The sequence below is a fragment of the Hemibagrus wyckioides genome, linkage group LG21, assembly GCF_019097595.1.
Source record: "Hemibagrus wyckioides isolate EC202008001 linkage group LG21, SWU_Hwy_1.0, whole genome shotgun sequence".
In the NCBI taxonomy this organism is placed as follows: domain Eukaryota; kingdom Metazoa; phylum Chordata; class Actinopteri; order Siluriformes; family Bagridae; genus Hemibagrus; species Hemibagrus wyckioides.
The window spans coordinates 15,292,605-15,320,248 of record NC_080730.1 but is presented as its reverse complement, the minus strand read 5'-3'; the positions used below and the strand labels follow the sequence as shown (position 1 = coordinate 15,320,248).

General features: G+C 39.8%; 2 protein-coding genes across 4 annotated transcripts; one reads left to right on the top strand and one right to left on the bottom strand.

Moving 5' to 3' along the window:
• Positions 1-389: 389 nt before the first annotated feature.
• ddx19b (DEAD-box helicase 19b) lies at positions 390-9,727 on the top strand. The gene is made up of 12 exons (XM_058373111.1): positions 390-686; positions 1,797-1,869; positions 1,987-2,034; positions 2,135-2,270; positions 2,349-2,441; positions 4,035-4,137; positions 4,927-5,041; positions 5,260-5,437; positions 5,629-5,866; positions 5,958-6,120; positions 6,665-6,856; positions 7,267-9,727. The coding sequence occupies exons 1-12, from the start codon at positions 630-632 to the stop codon at positions 7,326-7,328; spliced, it is 1,458 nt and encodes a 485-aa protein (XP_058229094.1). The 5' UTR covers positions 390-629; the 3' UTR covers positions 7,329-9,727.
• Positions 9,728-9,822: 95 nt separating this feature from the next.
• On the bottom strand, positions 9,823-27,332 carry pusl1 (pseudouridine synthase like 1). Of its 3 annotated transcripts, none has more exons than XM_058373112.1 (8): positions 27,057-27,332; positions 26,922-26,979; positions 24,767-24,954; positions 18,176-18,325; positions 15,400-15,570; positions 10,940-10,994; positions 10,087-10,249; positions 9,844-9,993 (listed from the first exon to the last, which is right to left on the bottom strand). In XM_058373112.1, exons 1-8 carry the CDS (start codon positions 27,119-27,121, stop codon positions 9,956-9,958), a joined length of 888 nt encoding a protein of 295 aa, XP_058229095.1. In that variant the 5' UTR covers positions 27,122-27,332; the 3' UTR covers positions 9,844-9,955. The 3 variants fall into 3 exon arrangements, 2 of the variants coding, with proteins under 2 accessions (XP_058229096.1, XP_058229095.1); XR_009203023.1 differs by having other exon boundaries at positions 9,885-9,993; positions 10,087-10,274; positions 10,963-10,994; XM_058373113.1 differs by lacking the exon at positions 18,176-18,325 and having other exon boundaries at positions 9,823-9,993.
• Between the last annotated feature and the right edge of the window lie 312 nt (positions 27,333-27,644).

The window sequence follows — 27,644 nt, the reverse complement described above, 5'->3', positions numbered from 1 at the left end:
AAGTTAATGCTGGTTCTGATAGAAAGGTGTCAGAATACACAGTGCATGATGGGTCAGGGCTGTTTTGGCAGCAAAAGGAGGACCAACACAACATTAGGCAGGTGGTCATAATTTATGTCTGATCGGCTTACATGGTATCAGGACGTTTAAGGGTTAAACAGTACAGATAAAAACTAAAAAAACATGATTTGATGCTATCAGTATTGTGAAAAACGACTGGTGAAGTCAATGCATTTATAGCCCTTATATAAATAAATAAAAGTTTGACTAATAATTCATATGTGTATCATGGAAATATTTTTAGTTTATAACAGCTAATGTGATAATATCAAACTAAATATATATTTTATACAATTTAATAAAATAATATTTTATTTTAACACACATCTCGGCACCCCTGCACGGCTTTATAGCCGGTACTAGGAACCGTTAGTTTTGACAGACTTGTTTCTCCCCGGAGTTATGTGAGTGCAGCGCACCTTGTGAGAAGTCAGCACGCCATTGTATGTATTCGCCTTATTTAAGCACTTTTTAACCAAGAAATTTAACCCACCTGAGTTTAGCGGCAGAGTCGTGGAATTCAGAAACTTTTGTTTTAAAGCGTTAGTATTTTAATTTGAGTTACGGACATGGCTACGGATTCCTGGGCTCAGGCTGTGGATCAACAAGAAGCTGCAGCTGAGTCGGTAAGCGCGAGCTTCATCTCACTAAAATTAATGTGTTAATTAAATTTTTTTTAAACAATAAACCGGTAATATTTAGGTACGTTAAATATTCCGAAGTTATCCGTGTATTATCTCGGTAATTAGCTAACTTTGTGAACTCCAGCTAAAGTGAAAGTTAACGAGGCTAAGAGCTAACAAAGCTTGTATGCTAACAGGCTATCTGTTCATCATGTCAACTTTCACTTTGAGTTTTAAAAGCTAGCGACTTTTTTACTTCACGGCTTCTAATTACAGTAAACTGTCACGAAGAGCTCGATTTGTGCATGTTTCGCACTCGACGCTTTAAATAAACACTATAAATCGTGTTTTAGTTGAATGTTTAGCTCGCTAGGTAATGATGCGGAGTGGGGGCGGAGTCACAAACCGCGTTCTCGTGGTGAAGGAGTGCACTACATAGGATGCCAAGGAACAGTACTATTTATCGTGGGAAGTCGACTTGTAAAGGGATAAGGGGTTTTTCAGGATTTAGCCCCGGTTTCAACAGGGTTTTGCGTGTCATGGTGATATTCATATACAGCTCTGGAAAAAAAAATGAGACCACTGCCCAGTCTCCAGATTTTAACCCTGTTGAAAACCTCTGGAATGTCATCCAGAGGAAGATGGATGGTCTCAAACCATCAAGCAAAGCTGATCTGTTTGCTTTTTTGCGAAAAGAGTGGTATAAAGTTCCCCAACAGCCATGTGAAAAACGCATGCAAGTCGGGGTTATTCCACCAAGTACTGATTTCTTAATGTTGTTTAGCCAAGCATTAACACAATTTGTTTACTTGCATTATGTTTAAGTTATTAAAGCTCTGCATGATCTTGGGTTATTTCTGTTGTCATTTCCTTTAAATATTCACTCTAAATAACAATAGTTATATTTTGAATTTAGGAGAAATATTGTCAGCAGTTCCCATAAAATGAAACAAAACTGTTCATCTCACCAATACATGCACCTGTAAGAAAAAAAACCATAAGAAACTGATTATTTTGCAGTGGTCTCTTATTTTCCCAGAGCTGTGTATGTATGTATTTGTTTGTTTAAATATTAAGTTCTATGAACATGGTGCTTTTTTTTTAATTCCACAGATAAGCAACCTTCAATTAACTGAAAAGGAAAACAAACCAAAAGTGGAAAACAAACCAAAAGCCGAAGAAAATGGTAAATTGCACGTTTTGGTATTTGCCACTTATTATTCTTGATTTGCTTTACAACGATATTTGTCATTGTTTGTTCCACTACATGACTTTTACATCCAGTTCTCCTCATTGTATTCAGGAGCCAAGGCTGAGGGAGAAGCAGAGAAGACTGAGGAGGAAGAAAAAGGTCAGTTTTCATCTCATCCCTTCATCACGACCCACCTTAGTCTTGTTAGTGTTTATACTGAGCGTGTGTTTGATTTCTGAATGGGATTTTTGTCATGTAGAGGACAAAGCGGCTCAGTCACTGTTGAACAAGTTGATACGAAGCAATTTGGTGAACAACACTAACCAAGTGGAAGTTCTTCAGAGGGATCCCAACTCTCCGCTTTACTCCGTCAAGTCGTTTGAGGAGCTGCGATTGTGAGTTTGCGCTCTTGCAGAGGTTATGAGTGTTCAGCGTTCGGCCTCGTGTTGATGTGTCTGTAACTGTGTCTGTAGGAAGCCTCAGCTACTTAAAGGTGTTTATGCCATGGGCTTCAACAGACCCTCCAAAATCCAGGAGAACGCCTTGCCCATGATGCTTGCGGAGCCGTAAGTGATTTTAAACACCTAACTGATCAATATTTAGTTCAGTGAACAGTTTGTTTTTGGTTAATTATGCTCTCCAGGTTGATGATTAGTTAAATTATTTAACACCATGTGATTTTAAACTATTTTAGCTCTTCAGAATTTCTGACTAGTGTTGGAGAATTATTCATAAAAATCTTTTATTTATAGTCTTTTTCAATTAAGAAATTGAAATGTATTAATTTAAATTTTGAAATTGTGTATGTATTAATTTAAGTTTTAAATTAATACATACACACATTCAACAGTTTATGGGAAAAAATAAGTGACGATAACCTGGTTGCGTATCTGTGCAGAGCCTTTTATAATGGGGCCATGTTCAGAATGAACCAATCGCATTAAAGCACATGTTCAATAAAGTATGCATCAGTGCAATTATTCTGATTTAACCCGAAATGAAGATCAGCAGTTTCTGTTGGATTTTTTTCTCACGTCATCTTGGTTTTATCACGGTCATGTTTATTTTCAGGAGCCCACACTTACCTAAAGGAGAAACAGTGTTAAGTGTTTGGAAATAAATTAGTTTGGCACATTTCTGGCTGTGACACTAGGCTTTACACTGATGCCAGCTGAAGAAAAGCGTTTGAGTAATTTGTTGTAGACAGACAGCTTTTCTGGAAACCCCAGCATGTTGAATGGCAGTGTTCCTAGAGCTGAGCAATGACCTCATATTATCACTGCAGTTAAATTGTCATTAGACTACATTCTAGAGTACTGGCAGATACACTGATCAGGCATAACATTATGACCACCTGCCTAATATTCTGTTGGTCCTCCTTTTACTGCCAAAACAGCTCTGACCCATCGAGGCATGGACTCCACTAGATCTTTGAAGTTGTGCTGTGGTATCTGGCACCAAGATGTTGCGAGGTGGGGCCTCCATGGATCAGACTTGTTTGTTCAGCACATCCCACAGATGCTTGATTGAGATCTGGGGAATTTGGAGGCCAAGCCAACACCTCAAACTTGTTGTTGTGGTCATCAAACCATCCCTGATCCATTTTTTTTGCTTTTTGCACGGCACATTATCCTGCTGAAAGAGGCCACAGCCATCAGGCAGTACCGTTGTGGAGATGCACTGATCCGGTCACCTAGCCATCACAATTTGTCAGACTTGATCAAATCCTTACGCTTGCCCATTTCTCCTGCTTCTAACACCATCAACTTTGAGGACAAAATGTTCACTTGCTGCCTAATATATCCCACCCACTAACAGGTGCCATGATGAGATAATCAGTGTTGTTCACGTCACATGTCAGTGGTCATAATGTTATGGCTGATCAGTGTATGTTTTGTTAGTATGCAGTGCTAAAACCATACAGTTTTGCTGTAACCATAATAATACAATAGGTGTTTTATTTTGCTCAACCGGAAATGCTGCCTCAGATTTTATTTCCCTAGAGGGCCAAAGAACCAGTAATACAATTTAAAATCTTGCCACTTAATTCCTTAGATGGAGGCAGTAGAGCTAATCTTGTAAAACTTGCCACAGTAGTTCAACTTTATTAAAAATGGCCACTCTAACATCACTGTGCCTTTATCTCCCCCCTCCCCCAGGCCACAGAATCTTATAGCGCAGTCTCAGTCCGGTACGGGTAAAACTGCCGCCTTCGTCCTGGCCATGCTCAGCCACGTGGATCCCAACAACAAATGGCCTCAGGTATGACCCACATCATTACCTCAGAACTTGGCGAAACGCAATGAGGTTGTTCAAACCCAACCCAAAATCAGACCTTTTGCTGTACATATCTAATGCGCATAAAGGCTGAGCTTTATTCTTTTAAAAAATTTTCAGATGTCTGTAGCGCTAGTCTGTTAGTCGTCATGTTTGTGTTATTGATCCACCATATTGTCTTCATTAGCTCTATTTAAATAGTGTAGTTTTGTGCGGTTGTGACGGATTAACTTTAGATGAACTTTTTAATGTCCAGTCTGGCAGCCCCTGTCTCCAGTTGTAGCAGTGGACACACAGACTAGACGCAGATTAAAGCCATCCAGTAAAGGGGACGTTTCCCATGAAGGATTTGGTCCTAAAGGCAGGATGGGACACTTGTTTAAAAGTATTTTAAAATAAAAAGGTCTTATTAAAGACATCTATCCCAATACACGTCAAAACAGTGACTGGACAGACGATACACAATGGCTGCTTCATCCTACACTATTTTTCTGCTTTTCTGATTTTGGTTCTTATTTTAACATTTCATAAATTTTTTTTAACACACTTTGCAACATGTTTAATTTAAAAACTCAATGATCTAGATTCTCTGTTGAAGCTTAGACTGTAGAAATTTTAACAGACTGAAAAATACTGTGTGTGAAGGGCTACAAAGAAGCTACAGTCTGACAGCAGGAAAAAGGACCAAGTGTCGAGAAAGACTGTCATCTATGTTTCATGATCTCTCCCATTTTTCATTTTGTGCCTTCCTTTTTTTTCCTGTTTGTATTTTAGTGCCTGTGTGTATCGCCTACATACGAGCTCGCCCTCCAGACGGGCAAGGTCATCGAGCAGATGGGCAAATTTTACCCTGAAGTCCAGTTGATGTATGCGATCCGAGGAAACAAACGTGAGCCTTTTTGTATTTCAGGCCACATTTATACTATGCTTCTGTCAGTAATGAACTACTTCCACGTATCCTTTAAGCGCGTGTCCAGTTATGCCGGTCATATTCACTCTTTAGTAAAGATTCGCTTAATGATTTAAATGGTGTTTGTGTAATGAAGTGTTAAAGATGATTGATTGTATCGGAAACGTGCTCATACAGCGGATTTCTGTTTTGTCCAGTGGAGAGAGGGGTGAAGCTCCAGGAGCAGATTGTGATCGGCACCCCCGGTACGGTCCTGGACTGGTGCCAGAAGCTCAAATTCATCGACCCAAAGAGAATTAAAGTGTTTGTACTGGACGAGGCAGACGTCATGATCGCCACGCAGGGTCACCAGGACCAAAGTATTCGCATTCAGAGGTGTGTATGTGCACACTTTCTGTACAATACAGGCAAATGGAATTGCATTAAAAGCAGCCAAATTGTTCAGAACTGCTGTAAGATGCATAAAGAATTACTTTATAATGATTATAGCACTCGGAATTGAACTAAATCATAAAGCGCTTAACCCAAAATGTGCGCGCCTGCAATTTCCCTTCAATATTTTCCAGGATGTTGCCCAAATCCTGCCAGATGCTCTTGTTCTCAGCGACGTTCGAGGAGACCGTGTGGAATTTCGCCACGCGCATCGTCCCCGACCCGAACATCATCAAACTGAAGAGGGAGGAGGAGACGCTGGACACCATTAAGCAGTATTACGTGTCATGCAACTGCAAGGAGGAGAAGTTCCAAGCCCTCTGTAACATCTACGGTGCCATCACTATCGCACAGGCCATGATCTTCTGTCACGTACGTTCATAACCTATCCTCTCAGCTGGACGATATCCGAAGGTAGTTAGACCGAAGGAGTAAATAATTCTGCTTGTGTTTTTGTATACAGACCAGGAAAACAGCAGGCTGGCTAGCAGGAGAGCTGTCAAGGGAGGGACACCAGGTGGCGCTACTCAGCGGAGAGATGCAGGTGGAACAGAGGGCGGCTGTTATCGAGCGTTTCCGCAACGGCAAAGAGAAAGTCCTGGTCACTACGAACGTCTGTGCCAGAGGTGACGGTCAAGTTTGTTATATTGAACTGCTTTGACCATGTGCCCTTAGATCAGTAAATAATTTATAGTTCACATAGAGTTTACTCTCTGAACATGGACCATGGGTTTGTATGATAAACAGAACGTTTAAAGACAGAAGTGAGGTTCAGGTTTAAAGCCGTTTCTGCTGCTCTGTGATGCACCAATATGAAAAATGCTGATTGCTAATGGCGTTAATGTTAAAAGGATTCGGTCATGTTCGTTCATTATCTGGATCTTTTGTAAGCAATAAAGAGCAGCTGCAGTTACAAAGTGTTTATAGTGTGCGTGATGAAAAACGCCAGATTCACACATCATCAATTCACAGCACAGATGTAATAGCAAAAAAGCCATCATGCTTTATAAAGGTGCACGTTTTATGGTACAGGTGCTCCATGCTTTCCTTGATGGTGCTCTGCACTGATGTAATCAGCAACAAAGGCATTTATTTATTTATTTATTTATTTATTTATAAATAAACGGGATGTGTTCTGACTGGCCTCAATCTCATCCATATGGGTTCCAGGTATCGATGTGGAGCAGGTCTCTGTGGTTATTAATTTCGATCTACCGGTGGATAAGGATGGAAACCCTGACAACGAGACGTACCTGCACCGGATCGGGCGCACGGGGAGATTCGGCAAAAGAGGACTGGCGATCAACATGGTGGACAGCCGATTTAGCATGAACGTTCTCAACCGCATTCAGGAGCATTTCAGTAAGTTAAACCTGAGCCTAATAAACTTTGCAGTAAATGCCATGCTTTTTTGTTTCACAGACTGAGCATAGAAATAGGTTTTTGCGTTCACACCAGCGTTTACAAAAGTGACCACAGTCAAGTCGAAACCATCTTGAGTGATGTTTGGATTGAGATTTTTCTTGCCTTTTATGTAAATGAGCTATGACGCTGTAAAGAGACGAATGCAAATGATTTCGCTCAGTTTTTCATTTCTCGGTCACGACTTTTTACAATTTTATTTCCGTTTAGTGTTGGAAAAAATAGAAAAGCACAACATTAAATACATGTTTAGATTGTGTAAATTTGCTACTTCTATGAATGTGACCCACAGACCACGTTCACCAGAGACCAAGCGAATCCAATGAAATCAACACCTCTCTCTTCCACAGATAAGAAAATCGAAAAACTGGACACGGACGATTTGGACGAAATCGAGAAAATAGCAAACTGAGGAGAAGGGACACACGTCTTCGGCAGCGGTTTAGGCTGGGAGTAGAACTGCGCTGTGGAGAACATTATAGAGGATGTGGAAATGTCTTATTTTAGATTTTCTCTTTATAGGTTTTAATATTACTACGGTTTCACTCTTTGTACCTCTTAATAAAAATCTGAATGTTTAGGGTTTTTTTTTTTTTTTCCTGTCGAGTGCATAAATAAGGCGAATAGGTCATTAGGTTATATTTGTGCACTGCTTGCTCAGAGGGCTTTGAGCAATTTTTAGTGAAAATATTGGTGTTAACGTGACAAATATAACTTCTTTAGTTCTGCTGTTCCTGTATTAGGGAATGCTCATCTAGGGAACAGGAGTCACCAGAAGTTTTTTTTTATTTTTTTTTTTTATATATATATATTTCCGCTATATGTGCTTGATTTTATATTTTAAGGTTTAAATACAACATTTCTAACCAAGCAGACCTCTGAATGAGGTGCAGATTGTCTTCAGTTGTTTGAAGAGATTATTATTAGTAGTAGTATTATAATTGTGGTATTTGATTTAGTACCTCAAAAGCATCCATGCTGGTGAAAAAATGGTAGCTATTATTGGCTTCGATCACATTTACAAATAAAGTTGCCAAAGTTAAAGGTTGTACAAATTTGACGTTTTTCATCAGCCAAAGTCTTGTGCCTGTACTGATTGTACCAGTACACCTTAAATATCACAATCATTTATTTCAAGGACTGTACATACAACACAATGCAATAGTGGGTTTTAATCAAGAAGTACAAAGAGTGAAAAATATATAATATTCTAATTAAAGGGTAATGTTAAGTTGTTAAGGCTGATGTTGATGGTGTGAGGGAGCCATGACGAGGTGTGCAACATCATCTTTCACGTACACGGCTGCTTTTCAAGCACGCTGGCTCATTTACAGCCCCATTGAGCACATCCTCTCTCTGTGCTTCTTCAGGGTAGTCATTCTAGCAAATTAAATTATAGTGTGAAACATTTTGTATCACTATCAACACAAGAGACTGCATCTTAAAAGATATTTTATTCATAAACATAAGTGCTTGATGAAACAAGTCGATATGCAACTGACTCTGTGAAACATTATTCACTTCATGATTGTCACCAACCTGTTCGTTTTTATGGAAATCCTAATCATGACTTGACCGTAAAAACCTTTATAGTTAGGTTTATCCCCAGATGTCTCATGCAGACAGTTCAGCTGGAGAAATCTGGCAGAAAATCAAAGCTACTGATGCAAATGGGAGTCCAAGTCCCTTGTCCTTTCCCCTTCAGTGAATATATATATATATATATATATATATTTTCTGCTAGTATTTGCCTTCATATCCACAGCTTTAACTGTGAAAACCACCGTTTACAGAAGTATCCCTTAAACGAGTGGGGAAAAACGAAAACAGCTTTTGGCACCTCCGCCTTATTTTTTCAATCAGCGTAATATATGATAATGAGTAAAACAAAAAAGTCTGCCTGCTAGAAACATTCCTGCTTGACTTCAGGGTTTAAACATTTCTCTCATCCCTCTTGATTACGTTCATGTTTACATAAGGAGCGTAGCATGCAAACGGATTCGTAAACGAAATAAAAGCTCGCATCGCTTGGGCCCAGACGACGATCCAAACGCTTCTCACGGACACTTCTAACCTCCCGATCTGGTTGGTGGCACTCGAGCGTTTTATCCCTTTTCAAACGAACTAAATCATTAGCGCTTTAAATCATGATGGCGTCCCCGAGGATGACCCAAACAATATGCAACACTCCCAACTGGTGTGAGACGTATCATGTACGTGTGTGACTGGATGTTCTGCCTGTATTGTAGACTTCTGTGTACGGCTGCTGTGTGTGCTGAATGCTTCTTGTCCTAGAAATACAGCGACATGTGGAATTCTGTGTGGTGATACCGTGTCTGAATGATGATGTATTGTTAGAATGAAACTCGAGAAATTACCGCGTGTCAATCGTGTGTTTTATATATATATATATATATATATCAGAAATAAAACGCAACGGTGTGTGTTGGGATGCCGATGTAGAAAAATAATTTGATAATTTTTTTCAGTGGTAATAATTTACTAAACACACTATTTAGCTAGGTATAGTTACTTTTAAGCTTGTGCCATAGGACAATTTATTCATCTCTATATGAAATCTAGAGAGTATATTATATTATGTAGCCTGCAGACATTTATGTATTTCGCAAGTGTATGCGATTACCACTCCCCTTAAGCAGTTCCTGACCATTATTACACCCATCCTGCAACCAGAACTGCTGGAAAATGCTTGTTTTTGTCTCATTTTAAGCCGTCAGTTCTGGATGATTAAATTGTTTATCACGATTTTTTTTTTTCCCCTAATAGAGAAATCAATATCACACAAGCCTAGGTTTAATGCTGCAGAAAGATCAGTCTATGATAGCTACTATAATATAACTGATCTTTCTGCAGCATTAAACCTCACTCTTTCTCTTGAAACGAATAACAGATGATGTGCAGCTTGCTCTTTAAAACTTTAAGGAACAGCTTTACCTGTTAAAAAGCACTGACACCGTTTATTAATGTTAAATACAAGCTTTATTTACAGGTTACCATTTGTGCTGCTATTTTTTTCTTTCACAAGCAGTCAGTGTCCTCTATGGAAGGCTTCAGATCTGTATAGAAACAGCAAAAGCAGCACTTAGGATTTGAACTGTAGTAAATAAAAAGAAAATCATATCTGCAGGAAGAAGGAAGTAAGGCTCTACCCGAGTCGTTATACTCCACGTTGATCAGAAAGAGGCCGTAGGGCGGAGCTGCCATGTTTTGAGGATAGGCCATGCTGTCCCTGCTGTCTAACAGGTCCTGAACCTGTCTGATGGACAGTTTACCCCGACCCACCGCGACCAGCGCCCCGACCATCCTCCGCACCTGAGCCAACACAATCTCTGATTCACTTTCACAGAACACACAACAAATAAATTCCACATTAAACATATAGGGACACTTTTCCAGTAATGTATAATCGTTCAAGCACAGGTTGGAAATTTTTTTATTCGGCATCCTCCGAAATATATGGTGAAGCCTCTGCTGGAGAGAATAACAACACTGTAACGTCTAACGAGGTTGGAGACGGATCCTGGTCCACTCCTCCGTGCAGAATATTTTAAGCTCTTTCATATTCTTAGGTTTTGCTGCATGTCGTGTCCCTGCTTCGGTTTAGACCACAGGTTTTTGATATGGCTGAAATCCTCAGACTTGGCCTTTGCAAAGACACAGATTTCAGTTTGTGTTTCATATCAATATCTAGAATAAATAACCTACACAATAGAGGTCATCTATAGCCATAACATAAGTTTCTGGCAGAGGCAACTAGGATTTGCACTTAAATATCCTCATGATTCAGACTTCACGATTTTCTGCATAAAACTGACTATTACACTAGAAGTTTCTGGACACGTGTTAGCAGTACTGCGTGATTCGCAGAGCCCCGGAGGTCAGTTATGTAACTGCTTCTATTCACACTATGTAATGTATATCTAATTGATGTAGATTTTCATTCTCGACACAAGGGGGCGCACAAACATACACATTTTGCTTCACAAAGGGAACGATACTCACTTGTTTGTATAAAAAGGACCTACTTTTAAAGGTGAGCTCCCAAAACTGGATATCTCTGCAAAACAACAAACACATAACAGTCACGTGAATGTCCACAATGCGTTTTTGTACCCTACTGCAGCTGCGTCTTTCAGTGTCTGATAACCACGAGTTATGTAAAATGCAAATGAAATCAGTGTAAACGTTGGCGCCCGGAGGGAGATTAAGCATTAATATTCATATAGCTGCATTGTCGGTGTCGATTGTTAAAAGCTCTATATAAATACAACTGGATTGGGTTGATTTTTCATTACGTATGTTTGTATTTCCTGAAGATTAATATCTTGCAGATTGATATATGAAAGGTCAGCTTTCATTTACATCTGTGCTCACACAGGGAGAGAACTTTATTGCTTCAGTAGGCATTTATATCACTGAATAAGATTTACGAAAACACAGTAGAATCCATGCAGTGCTTCGTAATACGCATGGAATAAAATTAAATATCAGCTGTGACGTGGCTCAGTTTACTGTTACAACCCTGAAGTCCATTGTTATGTCCAGAAACGCTTTATTCCTCTTATACCACAGCAATATACCAAGAGCACTGATGAACAGTTTTATGTGCTGAAACGTCCAAGAGATAAGTTACCAAATGTTAGCAATAACGATACGCAAAACGTCCTGAAGACTTTGGCTGGAACGTCACAAGCACAAGAGACTCTTTTCAATAAATATTAAATATCAAAGTTTGTTACTATGGAAACAATAAAATTATAAGAATGCATTAAATTAACTCTGGGACTCGGGTATATTTTCACTATAATCACTTTCGGTATTAGTGTCAGAGGAACCCTGTGGTATAAAATGACATAAAAGCTCTTTATGTCTAACAAATATGTATTTTTAGGCTACACTTATTACACAATGCTAAACTGGTAGCTGTAAGCTTCCTATATACTGGTCAATAACTTTTACCCTTTAGTCTCAGTATAAAGCTACGGAAGTTAAAGAAACTTCAACCACTGAACAGGTCACGGTTGATTAAGTGCATTTGCGGTAAGGGGAAACGTTTCTGGTCAGATTGTTCCTGTAAATGGCCAATTGTTACAGGCAGTGAAAACCAGGTCCAATGCAAACTCAAATGCAAATCATTTCGGAGACATGAGGTCACATCTCCCGATGTCTCCATACGCTGATCTAGAGCCGATCCTTTTCCTTACAGACAGCAAATAAGTCAATTAAATTCAAATCACACACCACATGGATGGATCTGATGGCTAGGCTTGAGTACAGAACAGCCTTTTTGCCTTATATAAAACTGCAGATCCATTTTCCACGAACTGAACTTCCTTCAGCATTAATAATTAATTAAAGTATAACAGCTCAAAAAATAACTTTTAAGTCTGCTCATATTTATGTATGTGGTGGTAGAGCAAATGACCATCAAGTCTGTGTGTGTGTGTGTGTGTGTGTAGTCGCGAGGAGCTGCCCCCATGCTGTTTGACATTAGTGTTAAATAAAGCAGATGGCTTCAGCATCCCGCTGTTCTCCTTTGAAGAGCCGCACGTGAGAAAGCACCTGCATGACCTGCTAAAGGTTCGAGTCTCTAACTTTCTGGGAAAACGTTTGATCAGCTATTTCTATTAAATTGGCTTCATAAGAAAAGAGGCGAGAGAAAACACAGTCTCACCACAGTCCTGAAGACTCTTTCAAAGTGCATTTCTTTACAGAAAACAGCACAGTATCAACCCTCTGTTCTGTAGGTCAGCAGTCAGGGCATGGATCAGGGAGGCTGTCTGTCTCCAGTGGACTGGAATCCCACAATGCACTGCTAAAAACAGGGCGCATCGATGATTAACTACTTTGAAAGCTAGAGAGCTGACTGAGACGCACCCGGAGATTCAGTCACGTGTCCATTATGCACGTCACTGCGTACATCGTTACCATAGAAACAGCAACGTATTAGAATTAGTGCAGGAAAACTTTCTGACGAATCAGAATTGAGAATGGTCATATCACTCATCCCTGCTGAGAGACATGTTCTACTTGTTCTTCACAAATCAGGGTTTTATCTCACAGACATTTTAGTGAAAAATCACTAGAACTCCAGTGAATGGATTCCCCCTGAACCCCTGAAGATAACGGGCCACACTGATACGATGGCAGCTATTCGCTGGCTCGGGCAGAAAGCAGCGTGTCCTCCGGCCTCTGTGATCATCACGCCTGTATCCAAAATCAGACCTGCCCAATACCTGTTGCCTAGCAACGGTTTTCAAATGCAGCCTCATATCTTGCAACTCCTACTCCCAAAATGTCACCATCCACACACACACACACACACACACACACACACACACACACACACACACACACACACCCTCGCTTACTCAACCTGAACATCATTATGTAACATGAATAGAAAATAAAAGCATAATATTGACTGCAGAACAATATTTTAAAATGACATTCAGTATTATTTTCAGCTCGGTGTATAAATAATATCACAGACAGATCATCCTACCTCGTGTTTTTCATCTAGCAGTGAGGAATTAAAGTGATTCTTAACTTCCCGCTTCCTTTTAGTGACCAAGACGTCATTAAAGCTCAACATGCTTTATAACAGGAAACCATTTAACTACAAGACGGCGTGATGCTGAAGTCACTTAATTAAAAAATTCCTCCTTATAGCACGATTACAGCTTTCAATTTATTAATAAACCTTTATAGAGAAAAGTTAAATAAAAGTTAAATAAACATACAGTAGAGAAATAGACTTTTTCTTCACTTTTTCTTGAGCTTTAGATGATGTGTAATGTCACTGTGGATACACCAACATGTCAATACTGCTGTTATAGAATATTAATAAACACTTCTGGCCAATCAGATTCAAGAATTGACACGAATATGGTCTAGACAAACACAACTACGTACTTTGATGCGATATTTCGCTGTAATACCTGGTATATTTCCAGCAGTATAGCTAACATACTGTCGTAAAATCCAAATAGAAACCCGTAATACTTAGATATCGTTATGTACAAGATGTAAAGGACCCGTTTGTACAATTAACGATAGACAATATAAATAACACACAAAAAAATTAAAAAATTATACTTTTATAATTACTCCTCATGCATCTCTTGCTTTTCTCTACCTAGTGTAAGGTCTATGTAATGTTCCCATTTTTAACCGGATCGTTTGCTTGCTGCTTGTCACAATGAAGACAAATCAATTGTAATCATCTGTGTATTGACGCAGGTTCTTTCACAAAAAATAAAGGTTGCAATGCATTATGGGAATCAATTGTTTTTGCCATCCACAGGGTCAAATAATTCTTCATACGTTTACTCTCTATTGATATACATCATGCAGAAAGAGGATCAGAAAGAACAACAGGCATCTAAAATAATAATAATAATAATATAATGATAATAATTCATCCATCCATTTTCTATACTCGCTTTATTCCTAATTAGGGTCACGGGGGTCTGCTGGAGCCTATCCCGGCACACACTGGGCGAAAGGCAGGGGACAGGTCCCCAGTCCATTGCAGGGCCACACATAGAGACAGACAACCACACACACTCCTATGGGCAATTTAGAATTACCAATCAACCTAATGTACATGTTTTAGGACTGTGGGAGGTGAACATGCAAACTCCACACAGAAAGGCCCCTGCCTGTTTGAACCCGGGATACGAACCCAGGACCTTCTTGCTTTGAGGCAATAGTGCTAACCACTAAGCTGCCTTATCATAATAATCCAATGCTATAGATTTCACAAAGATCTAATCAGTAAGACGAGGTAAAAGCGGTATTATTATTTTGCATCGGAATATCTTGTGTACTATATAACAGCTGATTGATACTTTCTACTTTTCAAATGAAGCATAAACAGGCTTTAAAATCCCTATACGCTATGCATCGTCTACAATCTGTCGACATAACTGCGCAGCTTTTACTGGCATAGCAAAGTGTTTACAGTGATGATGCATGTATATGCTGTTAATTCACTACCCCGTGGTCCTGTGCCATGTTTATATTGATCTGTGCTGTAATTCCAGCTGGCCCACTCTCCCTGTTCCCGTCCTCTACGCTGCTAAACAAATGGATTGGATGGACAGTTAATGCGGGATGTATTTCTTCTGCAATGTGACTGATTTATGTGAGATAAGAAGACCTAGATTATTCTTCACATGCCACCGTAATATGTTAATTCTAGGTTATTTATATATTTTAAATGGTAGCCTAAACATACCACATCACAGTTCTTGCCTGCCTTTGACAATAGTATAATTCTTGCACAAGTGGGTACAGTGTTACGTGAAATTTCAAAGCCATACCCTTTAAAATATATATATATATACATACAGTATGTTTATATATAGATGTGTTTTCATATTGTGAATGTTTTTGCTCATATCAATCCACCCTTTTTATTATTATGGTTTCTGCGTTACCCCGTGAAGATGGTGTACCTGTGGAAGTGACGCTGGCTGAAGGACAGGCCCGGGTCTACCTGCACCAGCTCCATGGTCTTCACCGGGTTCTTGAACGGAGCGTCTGAGCTGAGCGCACGGAAGGTGCTGAAATCGTGCGTTCCCTGGAACATGGCTCCTGCCTCGCGCATGGCATCTACATCCAGCTCCCTGCCCAGTGAGGTACAGTGAGTTAGACCAAAAGAAAATAGTCTATAATATTTTATCACAGCTTCACCCTGCTCACTAATCCCTGAAACCACGCATCTGAAACCAGTCAAATGTAACATCATGGTGCGTTAAAACCATATCGCTGATGAATTCTCCACTTCTGATTGGTCCGAATGTGTTAAGTTATCCCAACAACAGAGTTTCTATTAATGCACTCATTCTAAAGCATATGAACTAACGATAAAGTGTTTATGACAGATGCTCCACATATAGCAGCTGTAGTATAAAAGAAATAAAACACACGCTTTTTACTAATTCTGCTATATAATTTCCCCAAGGTGTGAATGCTTGTGTGAAGGGGTGTGTGTGTGTGTGTGTGTGTGTGTGTGTGTGTATGTGATGCCCTGCGATGCACTCAAGGCCCATTTAAAAAGTCATAATATTCAAGGTCAAGACTCTGTATTTGAATACATTTAAAACAAGTATCAAAGCATGTGACTGTGAGGTTGAACGACTGATGCAGCCTGATGTAGGAAAATACGAACTACATCACAGGCTTATTAAAATGGCAAATGTTAAACTGCACTATATTTTAACCTACGCACACAAATCCCAACTGCAATCCACTAATCTGATTGGACAAGCAGTGTACCAAGTGTGGTTGGGCTTTATGTAACCATACTGGGACACTTCACTGTGTGTATCAGTCCGCTCCTCCGTGTTCAGAGCCTGCTTCAGATTACACAAGAGAAATAAAAATAATTGAAATATTCTTTATATAATAAATGGTGCTAGAGAATTAAGACCATATTGCACATAATATCAGATTAGGGAGATACGGGAGATTCTCTGCGATTTATTTCCATTTGTGGAGCAAAAATAAACAAATTATTTGGCCAAACTCTGTATAAAATGTCAGGTATTTGATATTAATGTCTAATTTCTAATTACAACTGCACTTTAAAAGCAATATCAGGCTCACAGTCTGATGATGTTGTTATACTGAATAGCTACTTTTAAAAAGAGAGAACTCGTCAAAGTTTTTATATCTAATCAAGTCAGATGAAGAAATCTAAAAGAAAAGGAGAGAGAGAGAGAGAGAGAGAGAGAAAGGAAGAGAAAAAGAGGGAGGGGCAGGGGGAAATAGGAGAGAGAGAGAGAGAGAGAGAAAGAGAGGGGCAGAGAGAGATAAAAGAGGGGAGATAAAGAGGGAGTGGGTATGGGGTATAGGTAGAGACAGCGAGAGAGAGAGAGAGAGAGAGAGAGAGAGAGAGAAAGAGAGAGAGAGAGAGAGAGAAGGGAGGGGTGGGGATGTGGTGGTAAAAGGGAGAGTGACAGAGAGAGAGGGGAATAAAAGAGGGAGAGGGTAGGGGGGGTAAAAGAGGAGAGAAAAAGAGGGAGTGGGTAGGGAGGGGGAGAGAGCGAGAAAGAGAGAGAGAGAGCGGGGGATAAAAGAGGGAAGAAAGAGAGAGTGGGTAGGGGGGAGAGAGAGAAAAAGAGAGGGAGAGAGAGATAAAAGAGGGGAGATAAAAAGGGAGAGGGTAGGGGGAGATAGATAGAGAGAGTGAGCAAGAGAGAGAGAGAGAGAAGGGAGGGGTGGAGATGTGGTGGTAAAAGGGAGAGTGACAGAGAGAGAGAGAGAGAGAGAGAGGGAGAGAGACAGACAGACGTTTGTGTGGGTGTTGTTTTGCGTCATTATAGCCTGCAGCTTATGCTGCCCTACTTTATCCAAAAAAAGTGAAAGAGTACAAAAAAGAGAGAGATGTTTCAGCAGCAGCCTTAAAGTCGAGACACGACACCAAAGCTTTCACCCATCATTCTCAACATCTGCTTCATCTCCTCTCCTCTGCTTCCTTCAGCTTCATGATAAAACCTGCACATCGTGTCAGAACTCTACTTTCCTACAGTGTTGAAGCTCTGATTCTCCACTGATGAAAAACACCACAGAGCTACTTATTAATTTACTGAATTCAATTACATTTAACTTAATCTCTAATACTACTAATACTAATTATAAGCAGCCATCATCCAGCAGTCTTCACATTGTTTAACGTTAATGATATTTATTTTATATTAAAGGGAGAAAGATATTTAGAGAGAAATATTTTAAATAAATATCATTATATTTACATTTGAAATGATTATAAAACACCTTAATAGCTCTGATGTTGTCTCTAGTTTATCTGATTTGGAATTTTCATTTGATTGAATGTTATCTCTTACTGACAAAGTTTCACCAGATCTATTCACGGACAAAGAACAGGACGCTTTATCAAAGACACAGAGCTTTCCCAGACCGTTACACGTTTAATAAACTCGCTCGTCTTTGGTTTGTGTTTAATTCACCGCTGCTCATGTGTTTATTATTCATGTTTTGCTCCTTCGGAGAGCTCAAGTGCGTCTGGCGTCCTGCTGCTCTCTCTGTGAGCTGGTTCACTTCAGATATGATAGAGATAGATACCACTGCTTATGTATGTTGTATATTTTTTCTATCCGCCTCCCTGAATTAAGAACATTAAGATCTTGTGTACTTTCCCAGATCCCACTGGTCCCAGCTTATAGAGTGAGTGAAGAGAGGAAAAAGAAAAGGCGCTGTGGCACTCACATGTCCCCTAACGTCCAGCACAAATCCTTCTCTGTTATGGGCAGTTCGGTGTGACGGCGGATTCCCGTGGCCAAGCGGTAGACGTAGGTTCTTGATACGGCTTGGTAGCGCGCGTGAAAGTCTTTCTGTACGCAATAGACTCTTGTAATTCTGTTGGAACACAATATTTGTAGAATTAATTCAGAGATCTTTAACACATTATAAAGGATGGTAACGTGCAGGATCCTCTTCCTACTGTTTTTTCCCCGAGAATAAACATATAGAAATCTTCTCTCGTTCCTTGCTTTGTGCACTGGTGTGCAGTCATGTTGGAACAGGAAGGAGTCATCCCCAAACTGTTCCCACAAAGGAGCACGAAATTGTCCAAAATGTCTTACTGAAGCATTTAGAGTTCTTTTCACTGGAACTAAGGGGCCGAGCCCAAACCCCTGAATTCAATGATTTGGAGGGGTGTCCCAAAACTTTTGGCAATACAGCGTATGTAAGTGGTAACAGGAACTAGTTTGTTTTGAGGACATTGTTGGCTGATCGCTGTGGTCTAAGAGGAATAAAGCACAAAGGGTCATTCTGTTCATCCTATAAAACCACGTCTGTGTTCTTTCTGTAATTATCTAACAAGCTGTTTAAGGTTTAAGGCAGGGAATGTCAAACTTTCTGCAGCCAAGGCTCCACTTAACTATAAGACTTTCTCAGTATTATTATTTAGTTATGTAAATTAGCTATAGCTTCCTGATCAATTTAAACTGTATGATCATTTGAATCCTCAGTAGAATAAATTTACATAGTATATAACATCATATTATATTTAAACACTGGCCACTGGTGGCCATAATCATTTTTTTCCATTCATTAAAGACAAATTAAACATTTATACAACACAGGCCCATGTGGGCTTTGAACCCGGACTCGTCTATCACCACGTCACCAGACGCCCCACAGAACAGGAATAAAGGAGGTCAAGTCACACAACAGGCTGACATTATTACCCTCTACGGGGCTCCTATTCAGGAGAGTTAATTGAAGGTAATAAGAGTTTGAATGCTGCCGAGGCAAACCGGGAGCAGATTCAAAATCTAGCCGGCTTGTTGACACTGACTGCACCCACCTACGCAAATGCAAATCAAGCATCATTCAGGGAAAAGCGTTTTCCGGGTTGATTCATTCACCACGAGTCTGGAAATCAAATTGTATCTGGTGCACAAAAGGAATTTTGATCAAATAATAATAAGCTTCAACAAATGTATTTCACAAGTGTAAGTGAAAGACATTAAATGATGTAACACTGCAGTGCGGGTGAAAGTATTTCATTATTTCAGCTACAGAGTATTAGATTAAACTGATTTAAACTACAGATAAAAACTTCTTTGTATTTCCTCTTCGTGTGCTTATACTTTAACCTGGTTTTAAACTGCAACCTGGTTTATATATAGCATTCTAACTGCATATAATGTGTCAAGGGGCATATTATTATTATTATTATTATTATTTATGCCTAATGTTCGTTATATAAACTAATCCAGCTTTCCTTATCCTGTTTCGTAACCAGCATTAAACATCTCCAGCTTTTCTAGAAGAATAATCCCAACACATCTTGGTGTGTAAAGGAGCTGAAGGCAAACGCAAAGCAGGAATAAAGTTCAACACTCCTGCAGATGCTGCATTTATATTTCAGGTTCAGTTTAGAGGTCAGTGGCCTCTCAAACAAATGTCTCTTTGACCAGATGAAGAATCTGAGAACAAATAATCAGCCATATGCGTAGTCTTTCAGCACTAAAAAAAAACAAAAACAAAAACACGACAGTATCTAAAAATCCCAAAATGGTTTCCAGCTTTGATGCTTAAAAAATAATTCCTTCCAGCAAGTCTAGTCTACAAACTATCCATTCTTTATGCCTTAACCATTTACTGTTTTTTGTAATTGTAGAAAATGTAACTATAAAAATATCCTAAACTATAAACAAAAGACTTATTCAAGTCTGAACACCATTTTAGATAACAAATTCTTTGATACGTTAAATCCCAAACAACATTCCGACTAAAGTCTGGGCTAAATATTTTGTAGTGCAGAGAATGAATTACATGACACAACATGCTTGCCAAAATATAAATACCCTAACTAATTTAACTGCTATCTGACAAAAGGCATGTTTTCTCAAAGATGCTGAGACGATAGGAACGGGATCCAAGAACGACAAGGAGCGGGGAGAAAGAGAGAGAGAAAAATCTGACATGAGAAAGTCTAGAGAAATATATTATGAATCATACTGTACATTCGCTAGCATTTGATGCGTTTATTTCTGAGGACTTACCTCAAAAATAAATATTAAATAAGAAGAGGAAGAGAAAAATGAAACTCATTACTTTTATGTATTCTCTTCATGCCGCAACAAAACCCCAAAATAGTCCATGATGCTGGATCAGCTATACATATTTAAGGACTCCTGACCATATAAGATAACATAAAATCCATCCAGATAAATGCCTTCAGTTGCTTGTGATGAGTAAAAGGCTTATTTAAAAGTATTAATCTCGGACGTGAGCAACCGGAGGCTTATTATTGCCAAAGGTCATGTGCTGGAGGGTCAGAATCATAATGAGATTTGTGTTTTCCCTCTTCAAACATCCCATAAATAAACGCTTAGAGATCGAGCTGATGAATAAATCAGGTGTGTTAAATGATGCAGAATGCTAAATTCTCTGCTGCTGGTGGTGCCTCAGGGCAATGGAGCTTAACATCACCGGTCTACATTGTTCAGTACCATGCTGCTCCAGGGCTGGAAATCGAGTATAAACATCCTAGATGCAGTACTGAAATGTAACACAGTGTCCTAGATGTAGTACTGAAAAGTAACAGTGTACTCAATGCACTACTGAATTGTAACACAGTGTCCTAGATGTAGTACTGAAAAGTAACAGTGTACTCAATGCACTACTGAATTGTAACACAGTGTCCTAGATGTAGTACTGAAAAGTAACAGTGTACTCAATGCAGTACTGAATTGTAACACAGTGTCCTAGATGCAGTACTGAAATGTAACAGTGTCCTAGATGCAGTACTGAAAAGTAACAGTCTACTCAATGCAGTACTGAATTGTAACAGTGTCCTAGATGCAGTACTGAAATGTAACAGTGTCCTAGATGCTGTACTGAAATGTAACAGTGTCCTAGATGCAGTACTGAAATGTAACAGTGTCCTAGATGCTGTACTGAAATGCAACAGTGTCCTAGATGCAGTACTGAAATGTAACACAGTGTCCTAAATGCAGTACTGAAATGTAACCGTGTCCTAGATGCAGTACTGATATGTAACAGTGTCCTAGATGCAGTACTGAAATACAACACAGTGTCCTAGATGGAGTACTGAAATGTAACACAGTGTCCTAGATGCAGTACTGAAATGTAACACAGTGTCCTAGATGCAGTACTGAAATGTAACACAGTGTCCTAGATGCAGTACTGAAATGTAACACAGTGTCCTAGATGCAGTACTAAAATGTAACCGTGTCCTAGATGCAGCACTGATATGTAACAGTGTCCTAGATGCAGTACTGAAATGTAACACAGTGTCCTAGATGCAGTACTGAAATGTAACACAGTGTCCTAGATGCAGCACTGATATGTAACAGTGTCCTAGATGCAATGCTGAAATCTAACAGATGCAGTACTGAAATGTAACACAGTAGCCTAGATGCAGTACTAAAATGTAACCGTGTCCTAGATGCAGCACTGATATGTAACAGTGTCCTAGATGCAGTGCTGAAATCTAACAGATGCAGTACTGAAATGTAACACAGTGGCCTAGATGCAGTACTGAAATGTAACACAGTGGCCTAGATGCAGTACTGAAATGTAACACAGTGGCCTAGATGCAGTACTGAAATATAACAGTGTCCTAGATGCAGTACTGAAATATAACAGTGTCCTAGATGCAGTACTGAAATATAACAGTGTCCTAGATGCAGTACTGATATGTAACAGTGTCCTAGATGCAGTACTGAAATACAACACAGTGTCCTAGATGGAGTACTGAAATGTAACACAGTGTCCTAGATGCAGTACTGAAATGTAACACAGTGTCCTAGATGCAGTACTGAAATGTAACACAGTGTCCTAGATGCAGTACTGAAATGTAACACAGTGTCCTAGATGCAGTACTAAAATGTAACCGTGTCCTAGATGCAGCACTGATATGTAACAGTGTCCTAGATGCAGTGCTGAAATCTAACAGATGCAGTACTGAAATGTAACACAGTGGCCTAGATGCAGTACTGAAATGTAACACAGTGGCCTAGATGCAGTACTGAAATATAACAGTGTCCTAGATGCAGTACTGAAATATAACAGCAGTACTGAAAGTACTGAAATATAACAGTGTCCTAGATGCAGTACTGAAATACACTATATTGCCAAAAGTATTCGCTCACCTGCCTTGACTCACATATGAACTTAAGTGACATCCCATTCCTAATCCATAGGGTTCAATATAATGTTGGTCCACCCTTTGCAGCTATAACAGCTTCAACTCTTCTGGGAAGGCTGTCCACAAGGTTTAGGAGTGTGTTCATGGGAATTTTTGACCATTCTTCCAGAAGCGCATTTGTGAGGTCACACACTGATGTTGGACGAGAAGGCCTGGCTCTCAGTCTCCGCTCTAATTCATCCCAAAGGTGTTCTATCGGGTTGAGGTCAGGACTCTGTGCAGGCCAGTCAAGTTCCTCCACACCAGACTCTGTCATCCATGTCTTTATGGACCTTGCTTTGTGCACTGGTGCACAGTCATGTTGGAAGAGGAAGGGGCCAGCTCCAAACTGTTCCCACAAAGTTGGGAGCATGGAATTGTCCAAAATGTCTTGGTATGCTGAAGCATTCAGAGTTCCTTTCACTGGAACTAAGGGGCCAAGCCCAGCTCCTGAAAAACAACCCCACACCATAATCCCCCCTCCACCAAACTTTACACTTGGCACAATGCAGTCAGACAAGTACCGTTCTCCTGGCAACCGCCAAACCCAGACTCGTCCATCAGATTGCCAGATGGAGAAGCGCGATTCGTCACTCCAGAGAACGTGTCTCCACTGCTCTAGAGTCCAGTGGCGGCGTGCTTTACACCACTGCATCTGACGCTTTGCATTGCACTTGGTGATGTATGGCTTGGATGCAGCTGTTCGGCCATGGAAACCCATTCCATGAAGCTCTCTGCGCACTGTTCTTGAGCTAATCTGAAGGCCACATGAAGTTTGGAGGTCTGTAGCGATTGACTCTGCAGAAAGTTGGCGACCTCTTCGCACTATGCGCCTCAGCATCCGCTGACCCCGCTCCGTCAGTTTACGTGGCCTACCACTTCGTGGCTGAGTTGCTGTCGTTCCCAAACACTTCCATGTTCTTATAATACAGCTGACAGTTGACTGTGGAATATTTAGGAGCGAGGAAATTTCACGACTGGATTTGTTGCACAGGTGGCATCCTATCACAGTTCCACGCTGGAATTCACTGAGCTCCTGAGAGCGACCCATTCTTTCACAAATGTTTGTAAAAACAGTCTGCATGCCTAGGTGCTTGATTTTATACACCTGTGGCCATGGAAGTGATTGGAACACCTGATTCTGATTATTTGGATGGGTGAGCGAATACTTTTGGCAATATAGTGTATAACAGTGTCCTAGATGCAGTACTGAAATATAACAGTGTCCTAGATGCAGTACTGAAATGTAACACAGTGTCCTAGATGCAGTACTGAAATGTAACAGTGTCCTAGATGCAGTGCTGAAATCTAACAGATGCAGTACTGAAATGTAACACAGTGGCCTAGATGCAGTACTGAAATGTAACACAGTGGCCTAGATGCAGTACTGAAATGTAACACAATGTCCTAGATACAGTACTGAATTGTAACACAGTGTCCTAGCTGCAGTACTGAAATGTAACACAATGTCCTAGACACAGTACTGAATTGTAACACAGTGTACTAGATACAGTACTGAAATGTAACAGTGTCCTAGATTCAGTACTGATATGTACAGTGGGGGCGTGGTCAAAAGGGCGTCTGCCAAATGCCATAAATGTAAATGTAAAATTGATGTACTGGTTTGTGAATGGAGGGCGGAGTCTGGTAAATGAGTGGTAGGGCTAAGCAATTACAGTTACTTATAGCTTAACTGCTTATTATAGTACTGAATGCTTCACATATTTGTTGTCTATTTATAGTTTACGGTACCTCCGTAAAACAAGTCAGTTCCTGTTGTCTCTTATGTTATAATGTCATTTCTTCACCAGCCTCCTATTCTTTCTCTTCCTAGTAGACACACAGTGTGTCTGTTTCTGACAAAGTTCCCTGTCCGGAATTCTTTACAAAGCTCTGACACTGTAGACTCCTTCCATAAAAGTTAAACAAATCTCCACTTACCTTCTCCAAGCTTTCACTATATTAACAATGTGTTATTATTATTAGCCTTCGATTAGCCTCTGCTAGTGAAAAATAGAAAGCTATGACACTACTGTCAGAGCTGTTGACCAATCAGATACAAAAATCACAGTCACATGACAAAACTGCTCAACAGCACACATGCAGAATCAGCAGCTCTCCAGGTCTCCTACCTGATAGGCTCCGGTTTTAATAAGAAGTTTAAGGCGTCAGTCAGGACTTGTTCAGTGAAGGGAGGTTTGTCTCCTCTGCGCTGGATGTCTAGATGTGCAGAGTTACAGAGCGCGTGCACACCAGTGTCCGTCCGGCTGGAGATGGACACCGACACGTCGTTTACAGGCTTCAGCTTCCGTACTGCATTCTAATGAGCAAACAGTCCATACAGAAGAAGAAGAGAAAACTGACAGGTTGAAGTCACTGTACATGATTCTGAGACAGTGCTGGTATAGCAATATAGTAAAAATAATATTTCAAACAGTAGCTAAGTACACTGATCAGGCATAACATTATGACCACCTGCCTAATATTGTGTTGGTTCCCCTTTTTCTGCCAAAACAGCCCTGACCCATCATGCACTGTGTATTCTGACACCTTTCTATCAGAACCAGCATTAACTTCTTCAGCAATTTGAGGAACAGTAGCTCATCTGTTGGATCGGATCACACGGGCCAGCCTTCACTCCCCACGTCCATCAACGAGCCTTGGCCGCCCATGACCCTGTCACCGGTTCACCACTGTTCCTTACTTGGACCACTTTTGATAGATACTGACCACTGCAGACTGGGAACACCCCACAAGAGCTGCAGTTTTGGAGATTCTCTGCACCAGTGGTCTAGCCATCACAATTTGGCCCTTCGTCAAAGTCGCTCAAATCCTTACACTTGTCCATTTTTCCTGCTTCTAACAAATCAACTTTGAGGATAAAATGTTCACCTGCTGCCTAATATATCCCACCCACTAACAGGTGCCATGATGAGGAGATCATCAGTCTTATTCACTTCACCTCTCAGTGGTCATAATGTTATGGCTGATCGGTGTAAACGTTCTCTACTCACATCGCAGTAAGCACCATCCTCATGCCTTTCCTTTATTTATACTAAAATACACTTTAGAGTTATTCTCAGGTGGTGACGAGGACATTTCTATCCCACCATCATTTAACACATCTGGCAAAACTAGCAAATTTTAGGAGACGACCCAAAAGACCACAAGAAAGTAAATGACAGCTTCATGGACTGGAAAAATGCTGCTTTCGTGCCTGACCAGAAGATGGTGTCTCTTTCCAAAGGAATGGATTTATGGTTAATGGCTTTTTAATGAACAAGACTGCAGATGGTCAGCCGTTCATACCAGTGTCTGATTGTGTGTGTGGCTAATGCAGAGTGACAAGCTTATGATTTGTCCAGTCACAGGAAAGCATACTTATTGACCTTTTGGCTTAGCAGACAAGATCAAAAATTGTAAAAGAAAATCTTATTTTGCTTTGTCTGTCTGTCTATTTGTCCATCTCTGTCTATCTATCTGTCTATCTGTCTATCTATCTATCTATCTATCTATCTATCTATCTATCTGTATGTCTATCTATCTATTTATCTATCTATGTCTGTCTGTATATCTGTCTATCTATCTATCTATCTATCTATCTATCTATCTATGTCTATCTGTCTATCTATCTATCTATCTATCTATCTATCTATCTATCTATCTATCTATCTATCTATCTATGTCTATCTGTCTATCTATCTGTCTGTATATCTGTCTATCTATCTATCTATCTATCTGTATGTCTATCTATCTGTATGTCTATCTATCTGTCTGTCTGTCTGTCTATCTATCTATCTATCTATCTATCTATCTATCTATCTATCTATCTGTATATCTGTCTGTCTGTCTATCTATCTATCTATCTATCTATCTATCTATCTATCTATCTATATGTCTATCTGTCTATCTATCTATCTGTCTGTATATCTGTCTGTCTGTCTGTCTATCTATCTATCTGTCTATCTATCTATCTATCTATCTATCTATCTATCTATCTATCTGTCTGTCTGTCTGTATATCTCTCTATCTATCTATCTATCTATCTATCTATCTAGTTTCATCCTTTATGCTTGTATCTGACTTATACAAACATAAAGGATGTAGTCAGTAACAGAAACTATAAGGCACTTGTTTTTATGAATGGAAAAAAAGTTTGTTGTTTATACTTTACATCCTTTATGCCATTATGTGAAATCTACGCTGGCTCTTTCTTTTAAATGACCCTTGAAATGTGGTGCTTTATTAAAAGTACTTTTATTACTTATAAATAAATCCGTCACTGACCTCTAAGTGATTCTGCACTCCCTGTAGAGGCTGATGTCCCGGAGCCTTCATCACCCCGCTGTAAGCACAGTCACACATTATCATCACCTCTAACACCGGGACTTTAATCTCAGACACGAATAGAAACACTCAGACCTGTATTTAGTCCCGAGGTATTGAAAGAAGATGAGGTAGCGAGTAACAGCACTGCTTTGCTGCATGACTCAATGCTGGCTTATATACTGCAGTGAGAGTGGACGGGTTTGATGCATAAATGACATCACAGGCTTATAATGGTCCATGATTAACACAAACACAGTGTGGAAGAAAGAGTCAAGGACACTTCCATACTGCAATATGTCTTGTAGCCTGAAGAACAGCAGCACATGTCTGTCATGCACAGAAATTCAAAACACTTCCCTGGGTCTGAGATTTTGACGTCCGGTTTAGTGCCTGTACAAAAAAAAGATGCGCATTTACAGTTCTTGTACAAAATAATAATACAAATAATAATTTGTAAACACATAGATTAGAAATACAAATAAATATTGTATGCAAGATGTATATTACTTAATAAACAACGAAGAAACAAAAAGCGATTTAAATGCGTTTACACCGTGGCCAGTCAGGACCCCACTATCAGCAACGATCATGGGTAATGTAGTTCTATTATAATACTATAACGTTTATTAATAAGAATAAAACTAGTTATTTATTACAAAGTTGTAGATTACTATGAGTTTA